This window comes from Amblyomma americanum, chromosome 1 (assembly GCF_052857255.1).
Source record: "Amblyomma americanum isolate KBUSLIRL-KWMA chromosome 1, ASM5285725v1, whole genome shotgun sequence".
Classification (NCBI taxonomy): Eukaryota; Metazoa; Arthropoda; class Arachnida; order Ixodida; family Ixodidae; genus Amblyomma; species Amblyomma americanum.
The window spans coordinates 244,404,373-244,427,803 of NC_135497.1; the positions used below are offsets into that span (position 1 = coordinate 244,404,373).

The 23,431-nt window shown below is 50.4% G+C and overlaps 1 protein-coding gene across 1 annotated transcript; it reads left to right on the forward strand.

The window, feature by feature from the left end:
- The first annotated feature begins 1,707 nt into the window (after window positions 1-1,707).
- yl (Putative vitellogenin receptor yl) lies at window positions 1,708-16,904 on the forward strand. Its single transcript, XM_077648857.1, has 31 exons — window positions 1,708-1,845; window positions 2,167-2,292; window positions 2,681-3,076; window positions 3,742-3,858; window positions 4,272-4,619; window positions 4,816-4,987; window positions 5,811-6,208; window positions 6,264-6,383; window positions 6,601-6,817; window positions 7,031-7,213; window positions 7,429-7,629; window positions 8,100-8,311; window positions 9,457-9,582; window positions 9,694-9,810; window positions 9,873-9,986; window positions 10,145-10,378; window positions 10,889-11,008; window positions 11,244-11,375; window positions 11,792-11,941; window positions 12,339-12,458; window positions 12,955-13,074; window positions 13,151-13,276; window positions 13,336-13,496; window positions 13,838-14,061; window positions 14,271-14,483; window positions 14,925-15,121; window positions 15,281-15,403; window positions 15,580-15,688; window positions 15,864-16,025; window positions 16,246-16,411; window positions 16,600-16,904. Exons 1-31 carry the CDS (start codon window positions 1,797-1,799, stop codon window positions 16,750-16,752), a joined length of 5,406 nt encoding a protein of 1,801 aa, XP_077504983.1. The 5' UTR covers window positions 1,708-1,796; the 3' UTR covers window positions 16,753-16,904.
- The last annotated feature ends 6,527 nt before the right edge of the window (window positions 16,905-23,431 follow it).

The window sequence follows — 23,431 nt, forward strand, 5'->3', positions numbered from 1 at the left end:
CCTCATAAGCCCTCACACGGTAAACCCTCATAGGGCATGGCATGAGAGTTTTGACCGAATACCATCTCAACTACGCCTCCTGCCATCAAGATCGCGTCCGGCTAATCCATTTCGCTCTCATAGGATGTTAGTACGATCGGTTTGGAGCAACGCGTTAGCTAGCCTTGGTATTAACGCGCTGTAAATTATTTCGGCACTCACCGACATACGCTGCTAATATGTAAGAGTGCGATGAGCTACGAGGTTCCCGTGTAAAGCGGCACGCGTCGATGCTCTGACAACGTTGTTGGGGGTCCGTGCTGCAATGAGCCTGCACAGTATTCTATCAGAAAAGCAACCCATCGTAGCGACACACGCAAAGTTGGAGATTCAACGCAGCAGTGTTGCCGTGTGCCAGAGGTAGTATTAAGAGTCTTCTACTGTGACGAACGAGAAAAAAGAAACGTTACGCGAGGGCTGTGGTACGCGCACCGCTCGGGAACACAAAACGAACGTGTTAGACGGGATCTCGACGGCAAGGTGCTCGGCGACACAGCGATGCAACTCGGTCGACGCCCCCACTCGTAGATATCTTTCGCTGCCAAAACCCGCATAACCTGGTGACACCCTTCTATGCTTCTCCCGAGAATCAAGAACCCTCGCCTTGCCAAACGCAAACCACTCTCGAGATCAGTTTGAAAGTGCGGTGCACTGCATTTATTATCTGCACCGGCATGAAATCTCGCGAAATCCATTGAGTACCATCGTCCACGATGAGACTACCCACTTACCGACTGGCACGCTTCTGTCTCATTGTGTTCGTACGCCCTATTCAGGCCAGAAATTGACACGCTTTGTTTCTAGACCAAAATGCTCGAGAGGGTGGCGGCGCATGCAGTGAAGCAGTTGCTTGTTTTGGTCATTGGACCGATACTGCCCATAGTGGTGCAGCAAAAATATGGCGCGCAGGTAAGTAACTGCCCTGTTCAAAGGCACACGGTATATTCTAAAACTCGTACTCACTTTTCTTTTCGTCCTATTGTCCATCTTTACGAAGGAATGCGGGGTAAAGTCGTTTGGGAATCATCCACATCTAGTAAAATTGCAACCGTAGTGTAGGTAGTACGTTCATCCCCGCACACACAGAGGCTGACAGAATGAAATGCGTGCACTTTAACAATTGAGGATGTTAGCAAAAGTTTACAGTACAAAAGGCACCCGTAATCGTACCTCAGTGGATTTTCATTTGCAAGGCAACAGTGCATATCAAGTACCTTTCATGAACGACGCCATGGCAGTTGCAGCATCTCTTGACAAATCACCACGATCAGGCCCGTACGGTCGTTGCATTTGCTCATGAATTGTTTACTGCACCGCCGCTAGCGAATCATGTGTTGCATTTAACAATTCTGGTCGATAAGAGGCGAACAACAAAACTATCACGAAAGTCTATGGCTGATTGAACGAGGATCGCGTCCGTGCAAGTTTCTTCTGTGCCGGCACAGTCATTCTCGCGTGTCGTTTCCTTGAGAACATGCACGGCGATGGCCAGTTTTGGAAAGATATTATCGCGAATCTAGAGTGAAAGCGGCAACTACGATATAGTGTGGGCTTTGGGGTGCCCGCGTGCTCGAAATATGACGTCACCGGGATACGACCTGTGATTGGCCAGTGATAGCATGGGAAGTGTTATAAGTGTAGCTACTGAGTGGGGGGCCGTCCGCACTTGGCCGCCGGACTTTTACCGGCCTGCTTCGCCAGTGAACGAGTTGGACATTGTTTTTGATCACTGGAACGCATTTGTACGGCCGAGCATCATGGCGGCTGTCACGCGCGCTCTGCTAGCGGTGTTGTTGTTGCAAATTGGTATGACGTTTCCCTTACTTGCTGGCTGCGTTGAGCATTTGCCCTTGTATTGGTATGGTGTGACTGCTACTGTTCCTGTACGTAACGAAGCGCTGTACCGCTCGCTAGACAGGACTGCTCGTGTGCTTCGTTCGCTCTGCACTCTCGAACATGTCATTATAAGGCAGTAATGACGCGCTTTAACTGATAGTTTGTCTTTGAAATACCGATAATTTAAGTCTGCGTTTAATCATTCTTGAGCGTGCGGGAAGTTTGTAGCTTTCCTTCCACGCGTGTTGTTGCCGTTGTGTAAAGCTGTGCATTTATTCCCGTCTCTTGCAGCGCACCAGGCGTCCTCGGAGTGTGCGCGGGGATGGTTCGACTGCGGGAACGGCCGCTGCATTGCAATGTTCTGGAGGTGTGACGGCCAGAACGACTGCGGAAACCACAAGGATGAGAGCGGCTGTAGTGAGTGAACTGTTACCCGGAATTAAAGCCGCTGTGTCGGCTTTTTTTTTCTGCAGTGGTCTAATGCTGCTCTCGGTCTGTCTCGGGTCGAATTCCCCTCCTTAATGCTCGTTCCGCTCCACTCCTACGCATTCTTAATCCCTCTTGCGGCATCTCGGCGTCCGGCCAGGCGCATGCACTTCCCTCCCCTCATCCCGTTCCTCGTATAGCCGGGATTCCGGTGTTCGCTGCCCCACTATTCCTCTTCGTTACTTGACGTGCAAACCTCTCCCCTGCTCTCCTCCCGCTTCACTCTTTTCCAGTCCTTAGTATCCGCATGCCGTTCGCGCAGTTTGAAATCCAAGCCCCTCCTTTATCTTCTTTCCTGTCCCCTTCGACTCGTTTTCAGCCAACGCCCACCGAACATGCCCGGTGGAAAAATTCGCCTGCCAGGACTCTAGTTACTGCGTCCCTGAAATTTGGGTCTGCGACGGTGAGGCAGACTGCCACGACTCATCGGACGAGCTCGACTGTCACTCCAGTAACTGCAGTGGTCACCGGTGCCACAACAACGAATGCATACCGAGCCACTGGCGTTGCGACGGCACCGAAGACTGTGCCGATGCTTCCGACGAACTGGGCTGCGCCGCCACCGGTGCAGCCTCCACCACCACCACGGTGTCCCCTCGTTGCGATGTCGACCAGGGCCGTTTCCCATGCCTCGACGGTCAGTGCCTGCTTCCTGGTAAAGTGTGCGACGGCAAGAAGGACTGCACCGACGGCGCCGACGAGGGAACATTCTGCAGTAAGTAGCGTCAGCTCTCTACTTCGCGCCACTAACCGATCGGATCCGTTGTGACCTTTTCTGCCTCATGCATGAAAGTTACGGCTGCCTTAAGCAACCCGAATGTTTAACTGTTTCACGCGACAACGTTAATAGTTTTTTTTGGTATTTCCATCCGTACTTTTCGAGTAACTGGCATTAGTTTCCATAAGTAGGCCTGCTGAGCAATGTGGTACGCATGACTCTCAACGTCTCCCCTTACCTACTTCGACCGAGCTTGCCTCAATGACCTAGGATTCGCGTCTGTCTTGTGAGGTATTGAATTTCATTCTCGCCGGATTCTCTTGTTTTCATTCTTACCAATTGCACAATTTAGTCGTTCTGCGACTTTTTATGTTCGCAGTATCACTTCGCTTCCGTTTTCATTCCGCAGCTCGACGGGCAGAGCTCGACTTTTACCGATCGTCCGCTCTAACGCTGCCGCGTTAACTGTCCTGATGAGGGCTGGGAGAGCGGCTTCTATCATCTCGTTGATCATTTACCCTTCACCTGGCTTTGCGCCGCTTGCGTAATACCACTCTGACCGCGCTGAGCTCCGCATGCTCGTATTTTCGTCCTTGTGTATTCTTGCCTCGTCCGTTCTCGCTTGCAATCGCTAACCGCCCGCATACCGTTCTATTTTGCAGAGGTCAACGAATGCAGCCAAAAGAAATGCAGCCAAGGCTGTTTCGTCGCTACCAATGGCTCCACCTGCTACTGCAACCCCGGTTTCAGACTGATGGCGGACCACACCTCTTGTGCTGGTATTGATACCGCCGCTTTGTTTCAATTCCGTTCACCCGCTTATTTCTGTGCTTTTATTCTTGTTCATGTGCCCATCGTCTCCTTCACACTGCCTTGCAATTCCCCTCACCGGGGTAGCTGCCTTGTATCTCTTCTTTGCTCCCTTCTAGCTCCTTTGCTCTCCGCCCTAACCGCATTATCCACATGGCTGTTTCATATTTCCCCGTCAGCACTCAATCTCGCTGCTAATCACTTCGCTTCTTTATCCGCCTTCGGATGCTCTGCTTCGCCCCCGGCTGCCACTCGCACAGCACTCATTTCTCCCTCTCCCCAGTAGTCTGCTGGTCCATCGGCGCACTGCGCTCCATCCTGCTCTGTTGTTTCAGCACTCATACTCTGCTTTCAGTACACAAACATTCCGACTCGTTTCCAGATATCGACGAATGCGCGGAGCATCCACACCTCTGCAGCCACGGTTGCACAAATTCCCCCGGCTCTTACAAGTGCTCCTGTGTCGAGGGCTACCAGCTCACGGACAACTCCTTCTGCAAGGCTCGCGATCCCGAGCCCCTCCTCCTCTTCTCAACCACGAATGAAATCCGTGGCCTTTGGATCCGATCAAACCGGTACTTCGAAGTCCACCCGGCTGAAGCTCAGGCAGTCGGTGTAGAGTTCGACAGCGAACAGCTCCGACTTTTCTGGACCGATGTCTCTACGAAACAATCGTCGGTCTACTCCTGCCGTCTTGATGGCAGCGGCTTCAAGACCCTCTTCACTGCAGGTAACCTTTCTTGCAGACCTTATTAGGTTACTCTCAGCGCTACCTACGCACAATTTCTATACATTTCTTTGGCGTGTCGAGCGCAGGTGCTGAGGTACAGGCAATTTCAAAATCTCGCTGCTTCCAGTCTAGCACGCCACTTGCTCTTGTGTTTTCGACAAGCGTTGATACCTATCGCTACCATCCTTCCTTCCAGAGAGAACCCTCCTAGAAGACCTCTCCTTGGACTGGGTCACAAACAACCTGTACATTACGGACTCCCTTGGCAAACGCATACTCGTCTGCTCAACGGATGGTCTCTCCTGCGGTGCAGTTGTCACGACTGAACTGGATTCTCCTCGGGCAATAATCGTCAACCCTACTCAGAAGTACTTTTTTTTCTTCTTCGTAGTTTTACTGCCGCTTTGGAGTGCTGCCTCCACGCATGCGTCGCCACTAGCGGTTTTCCGCACAATCTGCGCAATCGCGACACGTTAATTTCAGTACATGCACAGGTTTGCGACGCCAGCGGAACATTGTTTAGTACTGGCACCCTTACAAACGCTGATGAAAATTGCCTCAGATTCAAGTCTCGATAGCTTCAGATTTGATTCTCTCAACACAATCATATTTTGCGCATGTATGAAGCATACCTATGCCTTTGAACATGACCAAAAATTCTAACTGCCGCGGACATTTCTCCCGCCATGTGCACGACGAAAGCTTCTGCCTGGAATTACACAAGACTCCATCCTCTGTGTCGCTTGTCGTAGTTCGTCTTACTCAGACCTCTAGTTCTAAACTACTCACTGAAGCTGGTAACCCCTCGGCATTTGGAGATCGATTTCACCTAATTCGTGCAGCTGCTGCCTCTTTTTGGTCCACTACTTTTTCCTTACTTTTCATTCCTACTCGTCGTAGAACGCCACTCCCGTCAATGTGTCAACCACAGTATCGTAGCTCGCCACAAACTGCATTTTAGCTTCGGTTTCCTCTTTTGCTTCAATATGGGCTCTACTTGTTGTTTTCAAGTCTTTTGGACCACACATCACCTTCGAAGGAACCTGATGCTATCGGTAACTTGCTGTTCGGAACTCCTCCGGAGTTCCCCTTTCACGACTAGCGTAACGCGCTCTCGATCTGCTTATCCCCCTCTCGTTCCCCGGACCACTTTCTAAAACTCCCTTTGCTTCGTTCATGCTGTGCTTTCAGGCTCATGTACTGGACCGATTGGGGCGTGAAGCCATCGATTACACGTTCCGGTATGGACGGGTCAAGTATTCAACGCCTCGTGACCACTGCTCTCGGCTGGCCCAACGGCCTCGCACTCGACCACCCCACCAACCGTCTTTATTGGTGTGACGCAAAGCTCTCCAGGCTCGAGTACTTGGACCTCACTACCATGGAGCGTACCGTCGTACTAGAGGAATCCCTATTTCACCCGTTCGCCCTGTCGGTTTTCGAAGACACTGTGTACTGGAGTGACTGGGCGTCGTACTCCCTCGATACTAGCAATAAGCTTACCGGCAAGCAACACCATCGCTTACTCCGCGAAAATGGCCGCCACATAATGGGCGTTCATGTCTACCATCCCATTCTGCGCCAACGAGGTAACTATGCACGGTTCCCTCCATATATCAATCTTCTACAAAGTTTTCTTTTCAGGCATTTCGAACCCCTGCTGGGACAATCCATGCGATCATATCTGCGTACTGTCTGGAGACTCGTACATGTGCTTATGCCGCCTCGGCTACAAGTTGTCTTCAAACAAGCATTCCTGCACAGGTTTGCATCCTCTCTACCGTATCGATGCTGTAGAGCTTTTTCTAGGTGTGCATCGTACTTCTGGCTTGCTATCCTTTTCATTATGTTCCTTGCTTGCGTGCGACCTGTTCCCTGACCTCAAAGCAGTACGGTTCGCATCGCAGCCTTATCGCCAGCAGTCGCCGTTGTGATTCTTGCTTACAGCGCGCTTCATGCTACAACTCTTGCGTGCTTTCAGTTACGAAAGACTTCAGTTTCGCCATTGTTGCGGAGGAAGACTGCTTGTACAAGATTGACCTCCGCACAGTCGGCGCTCCTTTTCCCACAAAGGTGCCCCTTTCTGATGTGGGTATGATAGCTGCCCTGGCTTTCGACTGGTCCAATCAGACCCTTTACTTCAGTGATAATCAGCGGGAGATTCTGGCTGCAATCAACATGAACACCTTCGAACAAAGGCAAGTCTTTCCGCTGCCATGGTGTTTGCTAAACGGGGAAAGGGCAGGTTAGTAACCTGCAATGCCGTTACAATAAGTCTTCTCGCACCGCGTGCCCCGATGCTCGTGTTCACTGTTCTCCCCAATCTGTCATCGCCCCCTGTGCTCATTCTTGTTGACGCTATACCTGCCTTTGGTTGCCGGCCGTGCAAATTCCTGCTCCGCTTTTTCCAGGGCAGTCTACGACCACATAGGCTCGGTCTTCGGTATCGACTACGACATGACCCATGGTCTGCTGTACTGGGTCGACGCCGATAAGTACACCCTTGAGGTGTGTCGGGCCAATGGCTCGGGCCACGCCATTGTCCGCGATGATCTCCGCCGCCCGGTCGGTATCGCCCTGTACCCTTTCGCTGGGTAAGCTCCCACGTCTGTTCTGTCTTCGCATTAAATTCTCGATCTCACGCGCACTTTCCACTACGGCCACTCTTACTCTCCCATTCTTCCCAACGCTCCTGCCACTCGCGTCTTCATCGCGGTGTTGCAGCTGGCATATCCTAACACCCGCTTTTATAGCGATCTGGACTCCTACCGTGCACTTTCACGGCGCTTCCTTCCCTTTCTTCATGCAGAGTTCTCTTCGTGCTGACCGCCGGTGACAGGCCTGCAATCACTTGTTACACCATGGATGGCCAAAACCCGAAGCCGCTTCCGCTGACAAGCCTACTGGTTCCAGTTTCCATTGCAGTAGACTTAGTTGCCAGGAAGCTCGTGTGGGCCGATGCCACACGCGGCACCATCGAATCATTAGACCTCGTCACGGTCTTCACCGGGTGAGCAGTTCAGTTCCTCTCAGGCGCTTCACTCCTCCCACTCGATTTCTTCTTGTCTAGGCTTTCAAAAAAGTGCCACTCTGTAATAGCCTCCACGCTCACCTCTCGTTCCCTGTCATCCCGCCTATCGCTACTCGGTCTTTCCGCTTCCCTACCGTTTTCGAACCTTCCCTGCGGTGCCTGTTACTGCCCCCCCCCCCCACCTGGGTTCTCTTCCAGCCCCGATAAAGTTTCCACTCGTGTCTCCTCCCTTCAGTCTCTTACCCTCACTCTTTTTTTGCTAACCGATAACCTTTAGGGGCAGTACAGTAGGCTCGCTGCACAGACGCGGCCGCACCCCCTGCCCCTCTCCGCATTAATCGTAAGCAACTGCATATGAGCTACTGCTGCCATGTTCCCATGGGCTCTTTCATGAGGTCTTTTGGCCAACATTTTTTTGTTCAACTCGCACCTGTCCATTCGGTTCGCAGCACTCCCTTCATTGTCCACCAAGTTAAATCTCACGTCTCCTCGGTGTCTGCCGCACACAACGAGATCCATTGGACGTCTCGCGACAACTCCTCCCTGGAGTACATCGACCTCTCCGCAGAGCCCCACGTTCGCCGCAGCGTTCCGCTGCGCACAGGGCGCAACGGCACATACTCCAGGAGGGTCCTCGCCGCCTCGCAAGTGCCCGACTTTGGCAAGTACATTGTGTTGTCTTGTACTCTGTTCTAGTGCTTTTCTGTGCAATCTTCGCAGGTACTCCCCAGAATTTACAAACGCATTAGCTCTTGCTACTCGCATTCGAACGTTTCTTCTCCGTCCAAGATCTCAAGATAGCAGCCGGTCGTGTTATCGTGCAGCATCGTGCAAAACGTGCCCGCCCAATCGTATTACCACTCTCGGTCGTCGGGCCGGCACGGCGGCCGATTTACCCCGTATGCTGGCGTCCCTCAATATCTGTACAGCATCTGAGCGGGTGCACACTGGTGCCACTTGGGGTTCCCATTGCAAAATTGTGGACCACCGTTCTGCGAAGAGGGGTCAAAGTGGTGGGAAACGAAGGGTAAGGGATTCGTACAGACTACCTTCGGTCCTCTAAACCCTAATGAGGGGAGACCTTCGGAGGGCCCTGTCGGGCGCATCGGTGGTCGTGATGTAAATGTTGATATCCCAATCTGGAACCTTGGAGTGAAATGGAGTTATAATGAATTTAAGCCTCGCGCATGGGGAAGGTGGACGTTAATAATCATCGTTAGTTTTAATATGAAATATTTTTTCCCTCGCTATGTAATAAACTACAGCGCTGTGCGTTCGGTTGTCACCCTGTCCCGTCCGTCTCTTTCCGATTGCTCGTACTCCCCGGGGTAGCGGAGTGGCCTTGTCATACTATTACTCGGCGAAAGGATGCTATCGAATTTCGGTTGCACTTTGTTTCATGCGGATTAAAAACCACGGTGTGCTGTATGCTGCAAGCCTGAAATCATCACGGACTCCTCTCTAAGATCTTCCCCGAAGCCCGCGTGCACCTTCTGTCGTATAATACACACGCCATTCGTTTGCTTGACTCTTTCAGCCAACCACCCAGTGCCTGCTTTGGCTGGCACTTTTTGCGGCCATTGCCACTAATGTCCCCTCGTTGCTACTCAAATCCCGCAGCAAAATTTCCATCTCGCTGCTGTAACTATCGGGTGCAGCTGGCACGTAAGTCGCGTACGTGGGCTGTCTCCGCTTTCTCGTACGCGTTCACTGCTGCAGGCACTGCCTGACCACCTCCGGGTTTCTCTTGGCAGCTATTGCCTATATTACCAGTCTATTTACCGCTCATCCCTCCTCCTCTTCTAGAGCCTGGACTATGCGCGCGAAGCAATGGCGGTTGCTCCCACACCTGCCTGCCAGTTCGCACGACGGAGCGTGCCTGCTTCTGTCCTCCCGGAATGGCTCTCCGCACTGACAACACAACCTGCAGAGGTCTGTATTGTCCCGACACGACTCCTTGCTCGCTTCGCGATTTCCTTATGCCCTCTGCGGGCCTTCCCACCAGCCTGTGTATCACCACTTTCGTTCCCTTCATATTTCCAGTCGAAAACGGTACCTGCCGCCCTCATGAGCTGCCTTGCGCTGGAGGCTGCATTGCCGCTGCCTACTGGTGTGACGGCCACAAAGACTGTGCAGACAATGCCGACGAAGCCACTTGCGGTACTGTCATTCTCTTGTTCCTCTATTTGTTTCCACAATTCACCATTACCTCTCCTCCACAGGAACAACTTGTCCTTCCAAGGACTTTGCGTGCCAGAACGGAAAGTGCGTAGAGATGGCATGGCGTTGTGATGGCTACGACGACTGCGACGACCAATCGGACGAAGCAAACTGCCGTAAGTACACCAGTTCATAGCTCCCGCTGTCAGAAATTCCTTCTGCAGCGACGGCGTTTAGTCCTCGGACTGCCCCTTCTAGAAACACTTTCCACTGCACCTCTTCCCCACAATACTTTGGCACTTATGGCGCTGCAACCATTTTTCCTCCCTCGCAGCTCACCAGACCTGTGCTTCCCACCAATTCACCTGCAAAAGCGGAGCGTGCCTTCCCTTTTACTGGCGCTGCGATGGTGCCAATGATTGTCCAGATGGCGACGACGAGTTGGACTGCCGCACACTACGCTGCCCGAACGGCCACGACCGCTGCGCCAACGGGCAGTGCATCCCTCGAGACTGGTCCTGTGACGGTCATGCAGACTGCTCAGATTCTTCGGACGAAACCAACTGCAGTGAGCCCCTACCCGCAGTTTGCTTTAGTCTCTTCACGCGACAAGTCCTGCTATACCTAGCCGTATGCACATAGGCAAGCTCGTCTAGCAACTATGGCAGTGACACGACAAACCAGTGGAGTACACACTACTAATCGGCAGTGTTCCTCCTCTGGGTGCACGCTGAGCTTTAAACTAGCCAAAGTGCCAACCAAAGGGACAACCTGTATCCCCTTGCCTGGTCTCAAGTGCTCTGCTACAATCCCTTGCAGTTTCTGCTTTGTCTTGTTCCGTAACTCCATATGATGTTAGCAACCCCTCACCCCTGCGGGCCATCCTTTCACTCTTTTCTCCTCGTGTGGTCCTCATGCGACACCGCTCGCCGATCAGTCAGTCGCTCAACTTCACTAGAAATTACTACTCATAATTCCCTTCGTTCGCAGTACATTCCTTACCCGCCCCCCGTAGCGGTCGGCCTGCGCATACTTCCGACGTATACGAAGGCCTCTCACCTCAAACCCGTTTTCGCAGCTGAAACTGTTTCCTGCTTTGAAGATGACTTTCACTGTGCCAATGGGCAATGCATCGACAAGCGTCTCCGCTGTGACCACGACGAAGACTGCGAGGACAACTCTGACGAAAGCGGCTGTGGTAAGTTCAGCCCGCAATGTATCCCGCACATTAGTCGCTTATCCGTCATTCCCGTGATTTCGACAGTAGCATACTTTAAATTAAAGCTAGCATTTTTAAAGCGCTGTTCAGGTTCCTTTTGGTGACGCCCGGTCCTACTGGCAGAATATCCTTTGACGCGCTTCTTAATATTGGTGTTAGTATAGCTGCTTCTGCTTCTAGATTAGGCTGACCTTTTCCATGTCTACGTTTTCAGATTACGCGCCCGCCAACAATTCAAAGTGCGTCAAGGGAATGGTGGGTTGCGGCGATGGCCAGTGCGTCTACACCCATGACATGTGTGACGGTTACGCGGACTGCCACAATGGATGGGACGAGCACAACTGCTGTAAGCTTTCAATTTCTCCACATGGCGCCATTTCACGGTATTGCATCATTCAGAAGTCGGAAGCCGTTTAGGGCATTCCTTTGTCCTTGCTAGATGCTTGAAGTGCTGCTGTAATCCGAACGGGAACGTGAGGGAGCGTAGCAGTGCCTCCAGTACACTGCATACCCCAGTTAACCAGGCTCCGGTTGTTCGAGGATTCTCCAGATCCAGCCTCGTCAACGAACTTGCATTACTCGCGGCAAGTCTCCAGAATTGCCGAATATTTCCCAGCCTTGCCACCATCACAACGATCTAGTTCCGTTCATTCGAAAGAGCCCTACATTGACTGTTCTTGTGCTCCTTCCTGCATACGCAAATTTGCTCAACTCTTAGGGCACTTGAGCACCCTCGTTTAACATCCTGTCCTATTCTCGCAGCTGCGCCCGTATGCCAATCGGCCGAATTTTTCTGTCCTGGCACAAAGCGCTGCATCCTGCAGAGCTGGTTATGCGATGGCGACGACGACTGTGGTGATGCCATGGACGAACTCCTTGCGCGCTGCCGCCCTGCTACCATTCCTCCGTCTAGTGAGTGCAGTCGCCTTCGAACGCAGTCGCCTTTGCGTTCCGCCGCACCACGCCGCGACTATCCTCGTCTCTAGCCGCACTAGTCAGTCTCTTAATGGAGGCAGAATCCTGCCATAAGCAAACCCTTGGTCGCTTTCAGGATGCTGTAATCATGAGCCGAATATTCACGGTGGTACGTCGCTCTACCGATGGGTAATTCGTAGTCTCATTCCATGGCATCCCACATGCCAAGCTCGACATCTGACCTTCATGGCCAAATACGTTCCGTCTGACAAGTGTTCGCCGAATGTTGTGACCAGACTAAGAGTAGCGTAAGAGTAGGCATCCTGAACACGGGATGCCTGCCACTTCAAGGGTTGCACCTCTCATGACCTGCAACGTGGCGCCGTTTTCGCAGCTAACGCCCCGTGCTGGAGTGACCAGTTCCAATGCGGTTCCCACGAGTGCATCGCCTGGTCCAGTGTTTGCGATGGCCGCACAGACTGCGCGGACTTCTCGGATGAGGGCAGTCATTGCGGTACAGTTGTCACTGCCTTCTTGCTACCGTGGTTGCACCACTTTTTGCACCACTTACCGTTTTCCTTCCTCCCTCGCGCACATCTTGACCTCCCGTTTCCGGCGTTGTTACGTGCCAGTCCTCCTAATTTTGTTTTGATGCTTCACTCCCTCCTACCGAAATGCTTTATCTCTGTAGCCTGCATGGTGGAGTCGTGCATTCTCTCGGATTCAGCATTATCCTTAACGCATCCTGCTACCAGTGCATCCTGTACACAACATGGCAACCCCAATTTTTCAGGCGGCGGTCCTTAGCTAGCCTTCACAACCTCTAAACACATGCAGTCGCTTTTCGTCTCGCATTTCCTCCTTAATATTCCTGCGCTGTACCGCTCTTCAAAAGCCCTTGCTGTCGTCACTCGGGGTGTTGCTTACCTTCCCCGCCTGTGGCTTTCTGTACTACGCATCCCCTTTCCCTCTTGAAGTTCATCATCACCACTCCAATTTCTCCTGTACAGAACACCACTGTGCTACTGCCAACGGAGGCTGCGCTCATATTTGCCGGGAATCTCCATCTGGGCCTCTTTGTTCCTGCCGTCCTGGCTACCGCCTCAACAGTGACCGCAAATCCTGCGACGGTAACTTTGCCCGCTTTCCCTGCACTTTCGGAGTCTCCTCCCTGTCGCTTAACATTCGCTGCTTTCCATCCCGTAGACGTCGACGAATGCCTTTCTCCCGGTCACTGCAGCCACTTCTGCCAAAATTCAAAAGGTGGCTACAAGTGCACATGCGCCGCTGGCTACGCTCTTGGTGCCGACCGACGCTACTGCAAGGTTCAATGTGCGTATTCCGCCGCCCTCTCGCATCGCATTTGCTCATACCCGGCGGCGCTCTTGCAGACGGCGAAGCGTTCCTGCTCTACATGCTTCCGAACCAAATCCGCAGTTTCTCGATGCATGGCCACGTACAACACGTGCTGGCTGAAGACACTCTTTCGGACATGCACGGCATGGATTACAGGATCAGCGACAAGTCTATATTCTGGACTGAAATGGAGGAGGTACGGTTTCGAGTCTAGGTTTCTTGGTCGCGACCAGAACGCCTTTAACCAGAACGCACTTAAGCCTGCAAAGTTAACTTAAGCCCTCTTTAGAAGCATCCCGTGTCTGTGCTTTCCCGGCTGTGTGGCCCGCGAGTTTTCAGCCTGTTGGCGCATCCCTTGCGTACCAGATGTCTTGTTCTTTTTCCTAACTTTTTTCCCCCGCAAGATCCTTCCGCATGACCACCATGGTCTCTTGTGTAGTTACTGCTAGTCGAACTTCACTTGATTATGCGCATCGATGCTCCACAGCCCGAACAGTCGGTGCACAACTTCTTAGTTTGTATTTTCCCATGTTGCAGGGTGTTATCAACGTCGTCACCCTCGGCAATAGCAAGCAGTTCACCCTTCTGGACGACATCCACAGGCCCTTTCACATCGCGCTCGACTGGGTCGCTGGCAACATTTACTTCACTGACGGCTGGGTTCACATTCAGGCCTGCGAATCCACATTCAAACATTGCACCGATGTCGTCGATACTGCCTACTCGCATGTGAACACTTTTGCCCTGGCAGCTAATGATGGGTCAGTACTTCTCTTTTTTGCACGTGGCTTCGCACAAGTACTATCCCGTGTCGCATATGTGCCTTTAGACTTGTCCCTGTTGGCAGTGGCTGTGTAAGGCACTGAGTCGTATTTACCATCCTTCCTACTATGTGGCTCCGGTTCACTAGGCAGCTCTGTGCGTGACGTAACGTCAGACGCTGACAATTTGTAATTTTTGTTTCTTCCAGCTTGATGTTCTGGGGTGTGTGGCACGAAATTGTCAACAAAGACTACGGTGTCATTGAGCGTGCGAACATGGATGGCACCGACCGTCGTATTCTGCTCACAGACAAAATCCTGTGGCCCTGCTCAATCACAGTCGATGCAGTGCATCTGCGAATCTACTGGTCTGATGCCAACAAGAACGTCATAGAAAGTGCGACGTATCAAGGCAAAGACAGGCGAGTTCGATGCTGCTGTTTCAGCGATGACTTTTGCACTATCTCCCTCCCTTCGCCTATGTCCCGCAAAATATTCAAGGAAAGCGTTTGCACACTTCCGTGACATTTCTATTGTCTTTGCGTCTGCTTAAACGCGGAATAGACATCTGTATTCTAAAGCTACTAAAACACGACAGATGATAGCAGGAGATTTATTGAGGCTGCATGCATCAAATGAAAGACGGTAGGCGCATGTACCTGAAATGCTTACACAACAGGCGGTGGTCGTAACGGCCTCGGATTACTCTGCGTTCGTCTGTCTGTCTGTCTGACTTTCTTTCTTAATGTTGTAAAGAAATAATTGCGCCGAGAACTACCCTGACGACTACCGCTAAAAATACGTACCTTCCACATCGGTCTCAAATACATGGGTCCTGAAGCCTAAATGTTCTCTTCCTACAGGAAGTTGGTCCGAGGCACTGGTCTCGCAAGTCCCTTCAGTATCGCCTTGTTCGAGGACTGGTTGTACTGGTCCGACTGGGGTTCAGACTCCCTGATGGCTTGCAACAAGTACACCGGCCGGAACGTCGCCCTTGTACATCACGGCATGTCTAAGGCATCGGTGCTTAAAGTTCTCCACGCCGTCCATCAGCCAAGCGGTAACTTTTTTCCGCTCTTGCTTTCTTGCACTTAATTTGACACGTACAACTCGCCACAGCCTTACTAAGCAAAGGTTCAGTCCGAAATCCTCGCCCAGTGTTATGTCCCATTGCATATTTTCGTCCTTGCCGACAATTGCTACCGATTCTATTCCCCAGGTGTCAACAGATGCGCGCGCAACTCGTGCGGCCACATTTGCCTTCTGAAACCAAGTTCCTACAAATGCGCTTGTGGCCACGGCTTCACGCTCGCAAAGGACTCTCAAAACTGCGTAGAATCCGGTGAGCTCTTGTCCAAAGCGTATGACCTGCTTAATATCTATTCCCCCCCCCCCACACGCACTTCACGGGAGATTCACGCAAACCCTATTTTCCTAACCTTTTCCAGTTCTGACCGTACCAGTGCGGCAAAACTGGGCTTGTTCTAACTGTCCTTCGTCGTCTCCGTCTTTGTACAGATGAGCGTTCCTATAACCTTACGAGCGCGGATGTCCTTGGACAACTCTGCAATCCGGTTTGCCTCAATGGTGGCCACTGTATATCCGAGAAAAGTTCGTACTATTGCAGGTAATTTTCCGGATACAATCCCTTACTTCAATTACGCAGTCACATCAAGAAAGCTTGGGCAGTGCTTCGCTTCGTCCCCCTAGTCATGCAGTCCAACAATTTCCTACTATGAATTTCTACGCTCGTTAACTTTATTGCCATACCTACACCTTGTATACGATTCGCATTCTCCTAGATGTACAAAGGATTTCCAAGGGCCTTCTTGCCAAGACCCCGTGGTTGTCTACATGGCCCCTCATCGAGCCTCTTCTCGTTCCACATGGCTTGCGCCCATCCTCATTACCCTCCTGTGTATATCCCTGCTGGTCCTCGGCTACATCCTTTACCAGAGAAACAAGTAAGCTTTGAGTTTCTTTAGTCCCAAGCACTTGCTGCCTCCCCCTCAGCTGCTTCCTGTTCACCAACTTCATGTAACGTAGTACAGTGCTTGATGCATTTTCACTTTTGTCCGGTGTTCTCGTCTCCGGCGTTTTTTTTCTTTTTAGCACCTCCTGTTGTCCGTGGTACATCCTGCACGCTCAAACCTCCTGTTCTCACTGGTTTCATTACTATTCTAGGAACAAGCTTGCGGCCCTGGACTTCTCGGTGAGCTTCAAGAAACCAACCTTCGGAAAGCGGGAAGGCTTGCTACAACATGAGCACCCAGTTGGTGCCGATGAAGACTACCACGCCATGACTACCCAAGAACCCGGCTTCGGGAACCCAGTTTTTGCTCCTCCTAAGGTAATGGCGGCCTCAGTCTCCCTTGATTCAGCTGAATAGTTACCTTTAGTGCTTGTTTCATTTCCTGACCTCTCGAGTCTTCACACAAAATTTGTCTGTCCGCGTATTGCATTCCCGTTCTAGATGCTGTACACGCCCAGCGTATGTCTCGCATATGAATCAACTGTTTACCTTGGCACCTTTTGCAGTCCCAGCTTCTCTTGGAGGACGGACAGTTCAAGCGTTGGGCCTCTAGCGACTCCTTGCAATCCTCAGACTCCCAGGAGAAATCAACTATTGCGTTCGCTGGCCAGTTTTCATCTGCCAAGCAGGACAAAGTTTTCTTCCTTCGAAAGTCTTAGCGGTCAAATCCGTGCGTTCCTCTTCAGATATAACGAAAACTTGCTAATTCAATACGCGACCTATTTGTATTTCAAAATGCGTTATAAACGTTTTTAAGAGGTTGCTGTTCGAAATGGCTTTTAATAACAAATAAAGTCGCATACTTTTACGCTACTTCTGTCTTCGGTTGTTTCTTTTTTTGCCCAACTTGGCGCGTTTTTTCTTGGCTGGGCGTGCAGTACCGCTCCAGTCTTCACTGGCTGCCTTCGAGGACTTCTCATTCTCCAACATCAATGCCCCACAGTTAACCGCATTTTCCCTTTCACTCCGATAGATTCCCTGCTGCTTTTGGTGTCCCCACTTCAAGCTAGTCAGTCGCCAATGCGATGTGGTAGATTTGACACCCTAGTTCTAACGTCAGGGATCGGTACGGTTTTACACCACGATGGGGGTATGTGTTCAGCGGCGTATCCCTGCATCGCGAGAGTCGGTGGAGCAGGATAATCACTCATAAACTCACTCACTTAAGCTGCCTGCAGGAGCTCACCGGGTCTATCTCCGTTGCTGGCAGGGAAAAAAAATCCTTACATTAGTCGGACTGCTTCTGAAATATTAGAAATTTAGCTTGGTTGTTCTTACGTCTTGCGAGATTTGTGTTGCTCAAGGAAAGTTTCTTCTCGCCGACCTTGCGATGTCCTGAATTCGGTGGTAGTGGAGGTAGACACCGGCGTTTAGGCATCACTTCTACGTTTAAACGCTGCTGGAGTTAAAGCACGAATAACTCCATGCGACATTACTACTCTAGTCCGTAGTTATATTCAGTTTTTGCTATACATAACTCGATTGTTCTAGTGCGCATGTTCTTCGCCGTTGCACTCCTGAAGATGAATCGTGTAGAATTTGTAGGTTTACTTCTGGCCTACAGGTTTCAGTGCTCGGACATCGACAGCCAGCCTCGCCAATGCTTTTCAGTGTGAAGCATTCCCATGTGATGTGGTAGAGTGTGGGTATGGCTCCGCACCACGGACAGGTGTCCCTGTATTGCGAACGTAACGAGGCATTTCACAAACACAAACACAAGAGTGCGGAGCAATGGGAGAGCCGTCTCACCAGCAGCGAGCTCACGGCCCAGAGGGCCTTTATAGAGCACGCGACCGGTGCAGCACGACTCAGTGGAGCCTTGGAATAGGGGCCCACCCTTGCTGAAAGAAGTCTCTAGTCGCCGGCGCAAGCACGAAGACTACGGAGCCTTCGATCCGCGAATCCCTTTGGAAATCCATAAATGTTTTCACTCACTCACTCAGTGTGAAGCAAGACTCGAACAATGCATAAACATAGCAGTGGTCTGCAGCAGATGGTGGTGGGCTAGTTCGTCTGATGTAAGGATCATGGCCGAAATGTTTTACCTAACGCATCGAGAATTGGCAGGCCAGACCATGAGCGTTAACTTCAAAGCTCGTTCCTGAGGAAAGGGTGATCGGCCTGCACTTTTCACACGCTGGCATGTGAAACTATCGTCATCGACATGTGCTCTCCTAGCGCAGGTGAAAACACGTACCCAAAGTGCGGCATTATTCCCCCCCCCCCCCCCCCCCGCCCATTTTTTCCGCTGTGTTGCTTTCATCCTACTTATAACTAGCACTAATGTTTTGTTTCACCAAGCATATGCAAGTACGGTGTACATTGAAGAGCCGACACAAGTGCCTTTTCTCGAAGTGGGACTGTGATTTTAGTGGATGGAGCTATGCCTACACGGCAGTTACGGCCGCTGTTTCTGTACGCTTCTCACGCAAGGTGTTCCGGCTCCCCGGTTTCATCTGGCCATGTACTCTACCGTGATTTCCTTTCGCGGCTGTGAGGGCTCGAGGCGCCACTACAGATGAGTGCAGTTCTTTTCTTCTAAGCTGCCTGTGCCTTCGTTTCGCGCAAGCATTTATGCGATAAGTGGAAGCATCAAAAGGGCTTTGCTTTTTCGACATCGTGCGCTTTTATTCTAGACGGGCGCGTTTTCCTGCAAATGACCGCCCTTGTCTGCACTTCGTTATTGACGTTCGGTCTCGGATTTCCAGACCTTCCTCCAAGGCCTGCTGACGTCAGTGGCTGAACAGGCAACGCTTCAATGGGGGCTCTAGCACGTACCGACACGCAAGCGTCTCGCCGTGCTTCGAGGTGCGGCTTGTCGTATTTCAAAGCGTCAGCTACGGCAGGAAGCAGTGTAGGAGAGCGCTGGAAGCGAGGCGTGAATTTCGTCGAACCAGCCGACGTTGTGCACTTTTGTAGTCACGCTTGCCACTGCCGATAAACGCTGGCCGGCTGAGCGCTGGAGAATACTCCGTGGATGAGAGGCCGAGCTCCAGCCGGCAAAGGAAACTGTCGCAGGAAAGGCGGCCAAAAAGCAGATTTCAGCGCAGCCCGTAGGGACGGTCGTGGCCGGGGGATGACGGACGGCAAAAAGCGTTAAGGACAAAACGAAGTACCACACGCTCTCACTTGCGGCACGTCTTGCGCTCTTCGTTCCTTTTTCCCATTGACCAGCGCTGCTGGCATACAGTTATTGAAGTGCCTACTAGCTTTCCGCAATATCGTTGTTCTGCGAGTGAGGCCGCAATTCTGAAAAGAACAGAAATGGGGAGTAAAAATGAAGCGAGGGGAGAGAAAGCGTCGCATCCGTCGAACTCGGCACGTGCGCGTGCACGCTTTAAGACAGGCACAAAGAACATGCGCGCATTCGTGTGCAAACGAAGAATTTTTATAATGGTGATTTAGTGCACTCAAGGTGCGGTTATTGCCTTATTGGTCACGAAGCTTTCCCCCCAAAATTTCATGTATGGACAAGAATAGCCACTGCGAGAAGCGCCAGTCTCGACTAGAGGTCAGCGGTCAGCAAACTGCAGCTCTGCCATGAAAGAAACCTTGCACATGTGGCGAGAAAGTTGCGTAAAGAGTGGGGTGCAAAAATTTAGAGTACCGCAGAAACTGCATTGAAGAAATGCGAAAGCACTAGTGTTTTCTGCGACGTTGGTGGCTCCTAGTCGGCTTCGGTAGCTCTTGTCCATATGACGTCATACGGAATGTTCTAGAACTATTCGAAAACATGCATATCACCCTACTCCTCAGACATGCTTTAGTCTAATTCATTGTAGCTGTGACGTCACCAGACGTCGGGGATGACGTCATATTACCTCACTAATCAGCCCGATTAAGTACACTAATGTATGACATAATTGACTGCAACAGTCAGTTACCTCATAAATTAACGGCATTAATTAGTGCAATTTGCTAGTGCCATGAATTCGTGTTAATAACTACGGCGTTTAATTAGGATAAATAATGACTATTCGCGGACAATTACTGATAACTGACTCGATACTGTTTAATCACTCACATTACATACTTCACCGCACCACTCTTCCTTCCACGTTTTGCGGACAATTTTTACGGACACCTCCGGTGCCGACATAGCCTAGTAATGCATTCGCATTAATAAGGCAGCCTGACCTGTAATTTAGACGCACGTTCTGGAGTGTAGTGTTGCTTTTGCCTGACTTCAACAGGGCAACAGAGGTTCGGTGATCTCTGGGACCACGTGGCTACTTAATGGCGTAGATCTTTCTGTAAAATGAATGTCATTTTGTCAAAATCAATCCATGGTGCTGTCAGTTTAGTCTTCGCACAATACTGTCAAATGGCGTTACGTAGAAATTTTTTGACCAGCAGAAAATTTTGAAAAGCCGCTGGGCATAGCCCAGAACAGCGGCCCCATACGTTCGTTCAATGCATTCGAAGAATCGTAACAAGCGAGCACAGTCGCTGGGACAAGGGAGCGCTCTGTTTTGATGTATTGCATTGTGACAGTAACACGTAAAGCGAGCAGGTCGCTTGAACAACTGTATAGGTTCAGTTGTTTATTCTCGCCGTTCAGACGGCGCTTTACGCTCTATTTTATGAGTGTAATAGCTCGAGATGGTATCGGTTGAGTGTCTTATATTCAAGTGACCTTTAGCGTTGCATTTGTGCGCTACTGAAATTCATTCCTCGAGAGTGATAAAACAATTTATTTGAATTGTCCACTGCTGTGGTACACGGCTGCAGCCCGGCTGTGCTGGCAACTTTGAGTGCGTCTATCAATCTAAATCATTGCCACTTGCCTCTTGACAAGTTCTTAAAGAAGCTGCGATAGACAAATTACTTTTTATCCTATATGCTTCGAGTTTTGTACGACGGGGGACACGGTGGGTAAACGCAGCCAGGTGGGTTCTAATACGATGTCACGCTGAGCACTCCTAAGCATCTTCCGGTTCGCCATAATGAAGTTGGTTGTTCCAAGTTTCGGAGCCAGATTGGGGTATTGACTTGGCACAAATTCCGCAGCCTCCAAAATAACCTGCACGTGCTCAGCTCATGTGCTTATAAAAGACGCTGAGTGCTTCTGTACCACGCGGCCTTTGAGATTATCGTTCGAATGGGTCACTTTTCTATTTTCACGTGCCTTATCTGCCCTTGGAGGGGCGGGGCGGGGAACGTCCCGGATCGAATTCCGAGGAATGATGTTGCCGGGCGGCGAGAAATGCCGTCGTCGCTATACTCGTACAACAGGTGACGTGCTGTAACCTGGCACGGGGACCTGTATTCCGTGCACGTACGCAAACACTATGCCATAAATGCCGTCTGAAATAAATTTGTCATTTAGTTTTTTTATTAATACTATTAGCCTTTTTCAGGCTTATACATGAGAGGGTAAAATAACCTACAAATAAAACACCGTGAACAAAAACAAGACATGGAAGAAAATCGAACTAGCAATAACAATCTCGTATTATTCCAGCCATGTGATTAACATCAGTAATGGGATTTTACTCACGTATTGCTCACATGTTACCCATAGAATAGGCTCTGATATTGTATACTGCATTAATGCGTGGCGTTGTGTAATTGGGCAGGCATACTCTTCCTGTGTGCGAGCGTTTTGGGGTCACACGTGGGTTTCAGCATAAAGTTCCACTGAATTTTAATTGCCCCGGCCACCAGCGCTCTTTGGTTCACGTACGAGAACACGCGTACGCTTCGTTTTCTTTTCCCGCAAATGGCGACCAGCTTACTTACTGCTTGGCTTTCGATCAAGATGTCAGGTACTTAAAAAACAACAGAAAAAACTCCATTTTTGGGATTGTTGTATCACAGCCGTCATTCTTCCAGGCGAGCGCGTTATTGTCCTCAGAAATGAAAGTTCTCAAATAAATGAAAACGCGTCATAAATGGCGTCGCAGGTCTTGGAAACACTTTATTCTTTCTTTCGCTCGGCTTTTTCTAACCGTTTTTACTTTCAGAAAGGGCTTCACCAACATTTTGAACTTCTCAGATGCCTAGAAAAGGCGCCTGCTTTTCCTCTTTCGGGCCTACATTGTACTTAATGGTCATCTGAACGCACCCTCGTGACATGGTGCAGAATGGCTCATCAGCCGTGTCCCCATTAGACACGAATGCATATTATCACATGTGCAGCCTTTGTCAAAAATATGCTGTCCAATGCGTTTGTTTCTAACCATGCAGAGTGATGACGATAGTATTAACCAGCCACGCTGCACTACCAATAAACAAACTCGACGTGCATTTTGAACAGTGGCTGTACACTTCCGCGCTTGGTTTCTGAAAGAAAAAAAAAACTTTCGTGACAGCGTTTCAACAGGACTTGAGAATTATTTCGCAAATATTCAATGAAAAGGATTTCGTTAGAAAGTTATGAGGTGAGCTCGATCGTGGTGTTAATTTGAGAAATTTCGGGGCTCTGAACAAGTTTCAGGTTAAGCTAATCGAGGACTGTTGAAATTATAAATATAATGAAAAAAGTTACAGAGCATGCTTACAATATTACAATGCAGTGGGAAAGGATGCCCTTTTACTGTTTTTTTCTGTAATTGAAACTGTGCCTGAAACTTGCACGCATTTTTACTTCATTGATGCACACATATGAAGGCTGATTTAATTCTCCGTCTATATTTTGTGTTTCTAAGCAGCGTCTAGATTCACGAGGACGGCACCAGTGATCTGTGCAGCAGTTGGCCATTACGTCGGTCTCCCAAGCAACGAGTTCGCTACGGAAGCACGCCGCAGTTCTGCCGCAGACAGACCGGAGGGACCCAGCTAGGGCTCTCTCATGGCTGTGAGAGAACGGACACGTGACAGGCAGCTGATAAGAGCCATGTAGAAGACGATGAGCGGACAGTGCCTCAGGACGGAGCGCTCACGCTAGGCCTGCTTATTAGTGCTTTCGCACTTTTGGCTGGTGTTACTAGTGCTTACGCAATAATAACACCAGCCTTAACATCAGATTACCTTAAGTAAACAAAGTCTCTGCTTTTGCAAACATTACCTGCTATTGCCAAGATTTTCTGCACTGGGATTAGGCAACAGTAGCCATGAGATACCCATGAGAGATACAACGGGAATGCTGTCTTCGTAAAAAAAAAATTGTGTTCCACGACAAATTGTTGACTGGGGTGGTGATTTTGCGATGGACATGTGACTTAGTGTTAGTGTCCTGTATATATTTGACCCTTGATCTGCTAAATGCACAATTGGTAGACCAGTATCTGTCCTGTCATTGTCTCATGCAGTTTCCTGTGTGCGTCTTCTTGGCTGGTGTTATTATCCTTACTGTAGTGCACCAAGTAGCCCAGAAACGTGGTTTACTATCATAAA